Source organism: Harmonia axyridis, chromosome 5 (assembly GCF_914767665.1).
Source record: "Harmonia axyridis chromosome 5, icHarAxyr1.1, whole genome shotgun sequence".
In the NCBI taxonomy this organism is placed as follows: domain Eukaryota; kingdom Metazoa; phylum Arthropoda; class Insecta; order Coleoptera; family Coccinellidae; genus Harmonia; species Harmonia axyridis.
Window position 1 is genome coordinate 27,289,226 of NC_059505.1, and position 12,069 is coordinate 27,301,294.

At 38.5% G+C, this 12,069-nt stretch overlaps 1 protein-coding gene across 8 annotated transcripts in view; it reads left to right on the forward strand.

Annotated features, from left to right (window-relative positions):
- LOC123681141 (polypyrimidine tract-binding protein 1) overlaps positions 1 to 12,069 on the forward strand; it is a 592,501-nt gene that overhangs the window by 513,513 nt on the left and 66,919 nt on the right. For all 8 annotated transcript variants that reach the window (XM_045619365.1, XM_045619369.1, XM_045619367.1 and 5 more), the window contains one exon: positions 6,283 to 6,576. In XM_045619365.1, the coding sequence (XP_045475321.1) occupies positions 6,283 to 6,576 (294 nt within the window). The remainder of the gene's footprint in view (positions 1 to 6,282; positions 6,577 to 12,069) is intronic.

Consider the following 12,069-nt stretch of genomic DNA (forward strand, 5'->3'; position numbering starts at 1 on the left):
CCTATCGAGGATTTCTAGCAGGTAATATCGCGTTATTTGAATGGCGGGTAATCAACGCCGGCATCATCGACCGCCGACGTCTCGGAGCGTTAAACCTAATAAATTAGATCCATTGCCGTATCCAAATTGATTCGAGTTTTGAACGGGAAGAACCGCGTTCGTTATCTGACGCGCCACCCACCCCTCTGCAACCTCCTTTACTCTGGCGTCACCTTTAAGGAGGGAACACACTTGGGTGTTTCCACGCCACGAAGATTTACGCTACTTCTTTATTTTAAGCAGGGTGAATCCTTTTAGACAAACTACTTTATGAAAGGTCATAGATTCCTTTACTCCAATCTGGTAAGGGTTGAATGGCTAGACATGGGATTGCCAGGGCTTTTAGGAAGTATGCATTAGCCAATCGGGACTTTTGGGATAAGATTGAGTAGTACTGTCAACCATTCACTGCCGGTCATTTGAATATTATTCGATTTGTGTACAAGATCTTGACGGGTTGAAGATTCAAAGTCGAGGTATTCTCTGACTAATCAATTAGGTTGTTCTTCATCTTTCCTTACCTAACCTGATAAATTAGATCCATTGCCGTATCCGAATTGATTCGAGTTTTGAACGGGAAGAACAACGTTCGTTATCTGACACACCATCCACCCCCCTGCTTACCTGCCCTACGCTGGCGCCGTCTTCAAGGAGGAAGCACACTTGGGCATATCCGGCCGGTCATGTCTTACGGCTTGGGATTGCACCGCAAAGATCCATCTGCAGAGACTGCAAGTCGTGCAGAATACGATCCGTAAATACACCATGGTTTGTCAGCAACGTACGGATACATGAAGACCCGCAAATACTATTCCTAGACGACCATCTGAAAGATCTGAGCGTGAAGACCTTCAGTAAAATGGAAATTCACGCAAAACCTCTTACAAGGAAGGCTTCCGACTATGATGAATAAGCCCCTAGGAAACAAAAAATACCGAAGATGGCACTTCCCTAGGAAGTGTGTGTTGAAGCCAAACTCTTACTGGCACAGAGATTGTGTAATGATTACACAAACCTTCTGAGTGGCATATTGCCCTTTGCTAGAGCAGATCAAAATAGCTCACCAGAGATGAATTGAAAAAAGGCTAATAGCCTCACTGCAAAGGAGAAAGAAGTTCATATTTCCAAGCAGGGGGAATCCTCTCAGATAATCTACCTCATTAAAGTGGAGCAGCCAAGCACTAAACCTTACCTGAATATACGTGTCTCAGACTCCTGTTCCAATCTGGTAAAGGGTTGAATGGCGAGACATGGGATTGCCAGGGCTTTCAGAAAGTAAACATTGGCCAAACGGGGCTTTTGGGATGGGATTAAGTAGTACTGTGCGCCATTCACTGGGGGTCGTTTAAATATTCGATTTGAAGTACAAGTTCTTGACGCTTCTATGAGGTAGAAGATGCAAAATTATGGAATGCTGCTCTAACTAGAGATTCATCAAGCCAAATAGCTTAAAATTTTAACCAAAAATTACATACTTGAGCATGACTTGACTTTATTTTAGATATTGATTGCTTGACTTGATATCAAGCTACTTAATATTACTTGAGCTTGATATGCACGCGTCGCACGGCATATATTTCTGCAATCTCGTGGCGCTTAGACTAAATAAGGGAATTCCTCGAGCGCCGAGAGACTGAAGCATTTGCCAGGGTGACTTCATCAGTAGTTTTCTCACATTCCTTGAAATCTATTGGTAGATTCCGGTTGTTTCAGAATCTAAAAGGTAGAGCCACATTGAAAATAAAGGTTTGAAGAATCATTGAAATTAATCAATGTTTTTATTCAATATGAAAAAGACTCGGAAAAAGAGAATATTAGAAACAAGAAAAATGTATAGAATTAATTAAAAAAATATTACACACTTACATATATATAATTATAAAAAAACTAAAAATTATCAATTATCAAATTAACTAGGGTTGGGAGTGGGCGCATTCGAATTTTAAATAATGGTTCATCCGCATCATCCGATTGTTTTACTCAATCGGATCAATTTCACAAAATGTTCAAGCGTTTTATAGAATCGAAACTCAGCAGAAGAACTTGAAGCCGCAGGGCCCACTCTAGAGGGGCGGCAAATATTGGAGGGTGGCATTTTCTACTTTTTCCAAGAAATCGGAATTCCTAGAAGAATGGATTAGGAAAAATTGCTATACGTTCCACATATAGCCAAGTGTTTTATTTATTTCATCAATATTGAATCTTTTTTAATTTCAACGAATTTCACAAACGATTTCTGAGATCAAATTTACTAGTGTTGGCCACTGATCTGAAATCAGATGCTTCCGGGCGCAATTTCATTCATACGCCAATTGCACACTTGGATATACCCATATACAGTAGTTCTGCACACTGAAATATCCAAACCAAAGTAATCTAACCAGAATAGTGAATTTTACGATTGCTCAAAAAAGCAACCTTACACGTTACGTACTACTCTCAAGTGTGTCCTCGGCTTAATCCGACGTCTCCCCCTCCCTTCGCAACCCCCTACCTTCGTGTCTCATCCTCTAAAATACGGCCGTTTTCCCCCGCGGAACGGTAAATTGATCCCTTCGCCTACGCCGCTGCCGTTTCGCACAGTCGTCATCTGCCGGCTTTACGGCGAATTACCGTGCGCGGCGCGGTTGATTAAATAACCCAATTTCCAAACACAAGGAAAGACCAATTTAATATCGATAATGAGATTCGGTGCAACTTACGGCCGGTTATCCGAGCCACGTATTTCGCTTTATCGGGAAAATTCCGTTTCACAACGGATGATCCCCTCCTCCCCGGTTCCAGTTTGGTGGAAGTTTTACCGCTCCTCTAGCGTGTTTGACTTTGGGATCCCAAAACCGGGGATTAACTTCCCTCGCGATGTTTCTTGCGGTAACGTCGTGTTTCTGTTCAGTTTGGGATTTTTTATTGCGTCATTTTGACGGATTGGGGTATTAAAATTCGGCGTATTTGACGAGAGCAATTTTTTGCGCGATAGAGCTTTCCGGATTATGCACTTACTTCATCTGCTGCCAAGACGGTAGGTCTCATTTACGGGTTGCTTCGCCAATGGCGTCCATAAATGATGTAACAGGCCAATTAAAAAGTCCCCAATCTGCCATAGTAAAACACCTTTTTTTTGGCAAAATTCGATTTTATTATCCAACATAATTGCCTTCGAGGGCGATACAGCGATTGTAACGATCTTCCAACTTTTCGATACCATTTTTGCAATACGATTTGTCTTTCGCTTCAAAATAGGCCTCAATTTCGGCGTTTACTTCTTCATTGACGCTAAATTTCTTTCCAGCGAGTATTCTTATGAGGTCTGAGAACAGTAAAAAATCGCTGGAAGACAGATCTGGCGAATACGGTGGATGCAGAAGCAATTCGTAGCCCAATTCACGCAATTTTGCCATTGTTTTCATTGATTTGTGACATGGCGCATTGTCTTGATGAAACAGCACCTTTTTTTCTTCAAATGGGGCCGTTTCTTAACGATTTCATCCTCTAAACGCTATATAATAATCGCTGTTAATGGTCTAGCCCTTTTGGAGGTAATCAATGAGTATTATACCATACACATCCTAGAATACTGATGTCAGTTGCCTGTTTTTCCTCGCTTTGGATTCGGTTCATCGAGTGCAATCCACTCAGCTGACTGAGGACTCCGGAGTGAAATGATGGACTCATGTTTCATCCATTAAACAACTTCAGACACTGCTCAGAATCATTAACAGGTTGTTGCTTTTGATCGATTGTTAGCTCGCGCGGCTCCCATTTTGCACACAGCTTCCTCATATACTCGTGAATGATATGATGTACACGTTCAGATGATATCTTCGCAATGCCTGCTATCTCGATCAACTCATTCAAAATTATTTTGTGAACTTTTTTGAGTTTTTCGTCGGTGACAGCCTCTTTTCGGCGTCCACTGCGTTTGCCATCTTCAGTGCTCATTTCACCACGTTTAAACTTAACATATAAATCGATGATGGTTGATTTTCCTGATTCAGAACCTGGCAACTCTTCATCTAACCAAGATTTTGCTTCAACTGTATTTTTTCCTTCAAAAAGCAATATTTTATTACCACTCGAAATTATTATTTTTTCATCTTTTCTCAAATAACAAAAGTAGCTACACTCACAACGCAATATCTCACAAACTAATGGTCGGACTGCTGTCAAATATTGACACGTATCGTTTGAAGGATGAGATAATAACTAATAATCACATGGATTTAATACTAGCTCCGCCATCTGTGCATCAGACCGAATTAAATTGGTTTGGTTTCGTTAGAGTGTGGGTGGTTGACTCTATATTACGGTTGAAACTAACCCGCCTAGGGTGCTTACTGCTTTGTCTGCTTTGGGTGGTCGAACTCTCTCAAGTGGTACTTCAAAGATATATTTCGATGCAATGTTGCCAATCGCAGAATAGCGAACATCGTAGACAAATTTGAATGTGGTACTCTTGTATCGTCTAAAGAAAAATTTTCCAATGTGTTTACTATTCAACAAATATTGGGAACTGAATAATGCCGTCCGTGAATTATTCTTAAGTTTCGATCAGTATTCACAAATGAGAACTGATATTGATGAAACAATTGAACAATTTCTGAACGTTGTAGAATTAAACAATTTCTGAAGGTTGTAGAAGCGTGTATCTTCCAATGAATGATCAAATGACATATCCTACTAAACACAAATGACATAATCAATGTCAAAAAATATTACACATTGTTGCCATTATAACCATTTTAACTTCAACGTACTCTTTATGTTGATCTTTTCTGCGTTATGTTTCGATTCGATGTGTAATTACTGTTTGTTGTATTCTGATAGGACATTCAGGAAGCTGCCATCCAAGTAAAGTACTTTAATCTTACAAAAACGTCTCCTAGAGGAAGTGACGTTAGTTTGCCCACGGAAAACAACCGCCCGTGTTTATGTTTCGAACTCAAACTATCGAAGTCGAACGAAGTAGCAGTTTCAAAATAGAAGCACGATATCTCGTGCTCCAACGAACTCATTAGTGAATCCAGAGCGCGAATTTCCTTATGTAACTCCATCAATCATCAATTCGTATCTGAAATGATACAGCTACATTTCTCATCTAATTACGGGCATAGTAGGGGTATCCTTGAAGGATTGATTTCTCATCCTAATTAAGATTTATCATCGGCAGAGTCCGCTGGCAACGTGGCTGGCTCGAGATCATCCATATTCCACAATTTCATCCTGGAAACGGTCCAACGAGAACTGGAAGTGAGAGAAATCGGAAAGGATAAATCTGCGTTGTTTTAGAATTAATACCTTCGAATTTGTTCGGGGGATGATGGAATTGTATTTTTTGGAACGTTTTACGTTCAGGGGAATGAATTCATCATCGGAGATGCTTTCGTTTTATTCAACTCGTTCAATTTTCATCTAGTGGAAGTTTTTCTCATGCAAATCATGATGGTGAAGAAAAAAAATTTCTATGGAATTTTCACAGTTTACGTTTTGGGTTGTGCAGTATTCTATAATCGAAAACACATTGGTAAATCGTAAATTTAATTAATTAGTATTATTCTGGTTTTCACATCTATGTCAACTACAAATTAACACATTATCATGGGTTATGTATCAATCAAAATAAATAACGAGCTGTACAAGCCCGGTGAGAAAAAACTAAAAATAATTGGCATAATATGTAATACAAATTCATATTATTTTCAGTACATTATATTTATACTTGAATGTTTTCAATAAACTTTTCTTCTTGTTGTTTCACTTGTTACAAACATAAATCGGCAAAAATAAACACATTTTTGTGAATATGCAACTTCCTGTTCGAATATTTTCTTTTTCAAATCACAGCACTTCAAATTCAGGGAGAAATTGTTGATGTTTCGTTTTGAATCATCTCAATTTCCCTAGAACTAGAAAATCGGAATCATCAAATTATCATATTCACTTCATATTTTAGCGAGTCTTTCTCGAGCCAAGTTACGAGGTGCGCCCTCTCCCAGGAGTTTGGTGTTTCGTTCCGAGATCGCTGGTTGACTCTTCAGTTAGGCAATTCAGCGATCTCTGCCATCACACCATCGTGGAGAGGTGACTCTGTTGAAACGCGATGACCCCTATAAATCCGTCGGTGCCAAAATGAGCGTGGCGCGAAACCTATAACGCCATCTGTGAGCAGAGTCACTACAATATAATAACAGTCTACTTGATCCTTTCGACCAATAACCCTTTATTAATCACAATTTATTGTTACAGGCCAAGCTCGAACAAAATGTAGGCAAACCGTCACGGGTCATTCACATAAGGAACATACCCAACGATGTGACGGAAGCTGAAATCATCCATCTGGGCATACCCTTCGGAAGGGTCACCAACGTTTTGGTACTCAAAGGCAAGAACCAGGCATTCTTGGAGATGGGAGATGAGCTGTCAGCCACATCGATGGTCAACTACTTCTCAAGCTGCATGGCACAGTTGAGAGGCAGGGCGGTCTATGTTCAGTACTCCAACCACAAAGAATTGAAGACGGACCAGACTCATTCCAATGCGGTGAGTTGAACCAATATCTACTTCTTACAAATTGTTGATCACATCGATTGATGTGATTACTTCTCACATGTTAATTTTTCTTCATAACACTGCTGTCAGACGTCTTATGTAGGGTTTTCCAACGTCTTATGTAGGGTTTTTCAACAGTCATTTTGTTCAATAGGTTATAACATTCAATCATTGAATGATACTCCCTAATTGTATAATTCCTATTGGAAAACCCTACAGTATATACTATAAAGTAATACATACAAACCTGCCAGTAAATTCATCAACTATGTAGATCTACTGACAAGGTGGATCAGCTAGTTTACACTGTTAAATACAACTCATTACGTCACATATCCAAAATAATCTTTATCGAAGCGCATATAATTGAAACGTAATTCTAGAAAAAACCCATTCAAAATAATGTCTATGTAAAACAAGTTTATTTGAAATCAGAGAGCTTTGAAGAATTCCACAATGATTCGCTAAAACTCTATCTGATGGTCCTACACTAATGTGGAATCTAGGATGCGATGAGATTTGTGAATATAGGAGCTTCTTTGAAAATGTTTGTCATTCAGACCTTCCTTTCATGTCGCGTTCTTGGAGTTAGTCTGCAATCAGATCTCAAATTCTGATGCAGCATACTACAGATGAACTCAATGAGAAAACTGATCTACAACATCGTCTTCGTCGAACTTGGATATGTTTTGTCAAAGATTGGATCAGAGTGAAGTTATCCAGTTAAGGTCACGAACTAACCTCGAATTCATTTGGTTGGTTTGTGAACTGATATTTACGACTTTATATGATTACTGCATAGTGAAAGTTCAAATACTTCTTGATACGACAAATTGACGAATGCGCTGGTATAATGTGGAATACATAGGTTGTACCTATTTGCCGACAAAGTTTTTGAAATTCAATGTTCTCCAATAAGAGTTCAGTAAACTTCATGATGTTGTAAATTGGAAAATGTTCCATTTTTACTGTATGTTTGTTTTTTCCAACTGGAATATTTTCAGTTTGACCAGGTGGATCGTCCTTTCTTTAAATACCACTTAGCGATGATGTTGGATGTTGAAACATGACATAAAACTAAGTAGTAAAATTATCTGTTGCAAGATTCACAGTCGAGAATATAAAACTAATAAAAGTCGAGAATTTCGGAAAGCATGTTTTTAATATTCTGTTAGACAGGTCCTTTCCTAGGTAAAACCTGGATATAATGGAGATATACTGAATAGGTCTCGGATCCCCTTGATACGAATGTTAAATCCATCAAATTCGCGATCTTATCCTAAAGAGTGCCTTCGAAGAGTCACGCAATAAACGAGACCGCATCATCCACTTCGTCGAGCAGCGTCGTTTTTTTTTTAACGAAAAATATTCATCTTCTTTCGAATGGATTCCGGCCGTCGCTCAAGCGTAGTCTAAATCAAAGGAACGATCCAGGTTCGCTTTTTCAGTTCTGGGAAATATGACAGGAGAAATAAAAATAATGGACATTAACATTCCTCCATCGGTCCATCCGACCCATTAGCCGTGCCGCCAGCGAAAGCGAGACGCCGGTAAAATGAGCGTCCTCGACGATCCATGTTTATCGTTTATTGGTCTCCTTCGCTATTACCCATTTTTCCAACGATGCCTCACGTTTTTCCAAAGCTAATTCTCGAACAGTTCGAATTTGGGGCTCGAGATTCGATTCGTCAGAGTACAAGATCGCAGAGCCGGTAGAAGTAACTTATTTTCTGTTCAAAAAATGTAGTACTAAAGCAGTGGAGTATTTACTATGGAAGCTTCTATACAAATCAATCGACAATCACAAATTCGTATCGAGACAAAAGACTTTTGCAACACATCGGGTATGCCTCAGGGTTCCCACCAGGGTCCCTTGATCTTCATAATATATATTAATAATGACTCCTTCTGTTACCGTACTGTTATTTTCTTGATTTATCATCACCTCAAAACATTCTTTCAAAAGATAAAGTGTGTTCAGGATTTTGCTTTCTATTTGGATAGGTTATCTCAGTATTGCGGAAATAACTTTCTATTTTACAACCTAAATAAAAGTTTCCCCATTTCATTTACAAATGTCCAGTTGGTGTAAACAGAAGATCGAATTCAGTTATGACGGGTTGAGAATATTCATGAGTTTGGAGTTATTTTGGAAACCAAGTTAAGATCTTATCGAGGAAGAAGATTTTCACAACTAATCAGCGCAACACAACCCAGCGATCCTGGCGTTGAAACATGTAACTATATGGACTAAGGGTTGTTATATTGATACTTGATGAACAAAAATGCACGGCGGAATTAACGTGTGACATTTTCATTAACTAAAATTATTAGTGGAGTGACTTTTGCATCAAAGTTATCCATGTTGAAAACGCATTCCAAAATATCCCCTTCGAATTGATACATCATCATAATGGGTAAAAGTTTAGAAACCTTTAACTGCTGGGTATGTCAAACGTCAAAAAAGAGGCACTACAATATATCGAAAATATCCCCATCAATATTTCAAGATCGGCTTTTCATCAGCAGAGGACCACATCCAATATATAAATTGCTATCGATTTAATGGACTCGGTTTACCCTGAACATACGCGTATAGAGAGCACCATAAGGGCACACGTGCTGGTCTAAACTCTAAATGATTCAAAAGTCCTACCCTGTCGTAACCCTCGTTCCGTCCATTCGGTGAAAATATACGCGTCAGTGAAAAAAAACTGAGATCCCTTGAAAATTCTTGATTGCTCTGATTGGATTACGCAGAAGACCGAGAAAAGGGGATCGTCTCTCTTGAATGGTGAATAATTTGGATGCCGAAAAATATTGGGTGATTTGTGAATTTTATAGTTACGTGCCGAGAGTAGCGTTTGAGGAAAAGGATCATCCAAATTTCAGAAGATTACTTCAGCTTGCTCATGTTTTTGAATGGTTATTTAGTTAGAAACTACACATAATGGCATGGTGTTTTGATGTTACAAGAATTGGGTAAATATCGTGCACCTTTATCGAAAGGGAACCTCATTTCCAATGTAAGATACACCTTCTTCTTGTTAGGATCTGGAACCTCAAATAGATTCTCTGTGGGTATTTAGAACATCTCAATGGAAAATTTTGTATCACGTTATTATGAAAAAAAATTTTTCAGGTGAATTTCATTTCATTCAGATTTTTCAACTGTTTGACCAATGCATTGACTCATTTTGTTTCTAACTATCCCACTTTCAAAACAAATTATTATTTGAAGGAATTAAAAAATAAACCTATCAAAATGAAATTATAGTTATATTCTCATTGAAACTCAGCCCTTACTGAATTCTTCGAACTACTTACTTATTTGCCAGTTCTTTCAAATCCCAATAGTTCATAACTTTTACCTAGGAAAAAGAAAGAATGGACTTCCTGCCACAGTATACTTTTCATTTATGCACGTCTGTTCCTGATGAATTTCGAAATACTTCAAGCCAACTTTCAATACTCGAAAGTTTTCCCCCTTATAAAATTTTTAAATATTTCTCCTCGGCTCTGTGAAAAACGTCAAAAGAACCAAATCACCCATGCAATCTCAAGAATCGAAGTTAAATCAACGAAGACACTCGACTACGTAAATATAAAACTCCAGGACCCCTTCAGTTCGGTTCCTCGTCTATTAAAAAGTTTCAAGGCGAACTTTATCGATATACTGTTTTCGCTTACCGTTTTATAAATTGTTGGTGACTGTTGAAAATTCGGCTCACGTCTATTTCCCTGTGTCCTTTTACTGCCGGGGTTTCCTCCTTTTTATTTCTCTCCTCTCCTGGCCGTTCCTAGTATGCTATCGCCGAAATTACTTCTATTTACTCCATTGAGTAGCTCTCGCAAGGGTCCCCAAGGCACAAGGGCAGCTCAGAGTGATATGAGCGATATATAACCCCACATCTGTGGAAATTCGGTTTTTTTTTTCCGACGGTAAACGACATATATCACGTCGTTCAAGATTTTTCAGATTCCAATCGTGTCTTTTTCATCACCGTTGCTGAACATCGAAGGTTAAAATGGTTTTAACAGGCATTTTATCAATCAGAAAATGATGAATCCTCCTTTTTTGATTTCAAAGCACCATAGACATATGAATTCTATTGATCTTTCAGCTATAAAGATTAATTGATCTACATGCTATATCTGTATATATCTGCCACTAAGTAGACCGACTAGCATACTAGTTATATTTACTTTTACTATTCAGTCCTACACTTGTTGTGTGTTGATCAGAAAATAAGTGTCGTCTAGCGAACTTGGTATCTCGAACTATTTACCGTCTATGTAGATCTGCTTAAAGTGTAGATTGGCTGGCTTACTAGTTAATATACAGGGTGGCCATTTGAAAACGAAACAGACGAGATTACAGACGAAATAAAGTTTTTTCGATAGAAATGCTCGGACAGGTCGATTTCTGTTTCGAGGGGGACAACTTAAGATGTAGGTTACGGATGCATAGCGCTTCAACCCTTGCTACTACAACCCTCACCCCCAAATTTTGAATAGGGAAGATGGGGTGAGTGATACCTCATTTGAAAGGTATTTTTATACTGATTTCAGCACAGTGATTGTTTTTTCATTTTATGCATTAGTTCTCGAAATATTCTTAACTAAGTATTTGAAAATGAAGTAGTGTTTTCATGGCACTTGTAGTGTTTTGTGAAAAATCGACATTTTGAGCTTCAAAACAACCATGACTGTGGCTTCCTTCCTAACTAACTAACGCATGAATTTTTCGAGAACTAATAAAATGAAAAAACAATTACTGTGCTGAAATCAGTATAAAAATACCTTTAAATTGAGGTATCACTCACCCCATCTTCCCTATTCAAAAATTGGGGGTGGGGGTTGTAGCAGCAAGGGTTGAAGCGCTATGCGTCCGTAACCTACATCTTAAGTTGTCCCCCTCGAAACAGAAATCGACCTGTCCGAGTATTTCTATCGAAAAACTTTATTTCGTCTGTAATCTCGTCTGTTTCGTTTTCAAATGGCCACCCTGTATATTACACACTACTACACTTTTGTTAATCAGAAAACAAGTGTCATGTCGGAGCGTTGAGATCTACCTACTATGTAGATCGCTCAAAACTGGCTTACTAGTTAATATATACTACTCACTACTACACTTTGGTTAATCAGAAAACAAGTGTCTTCTCGAGGCGTTGAGATCTACTGACAATGTAGATCTGCTTAAGATTGGCTGGCTTACTAGTTAATTCATACTACTCACTACTACACTTTTGGTAATCAGAAAATAAGTGTCGTGTCGTGGCTTTGAGATCTTGAACCATCTACCGGATAGGTATATTTACCAACAAAGTAGATCAGCTGGCTTACTAATTAATATATACTTATACCACTCAATGCTACACTTCTGTTAATCATAAAATAAGTATCTTCTCGCGACGTATTAGAGTTCTTGAACCATCCACCGGCTATATAGATGTACCAACAGATGTGATCGGATGGCTT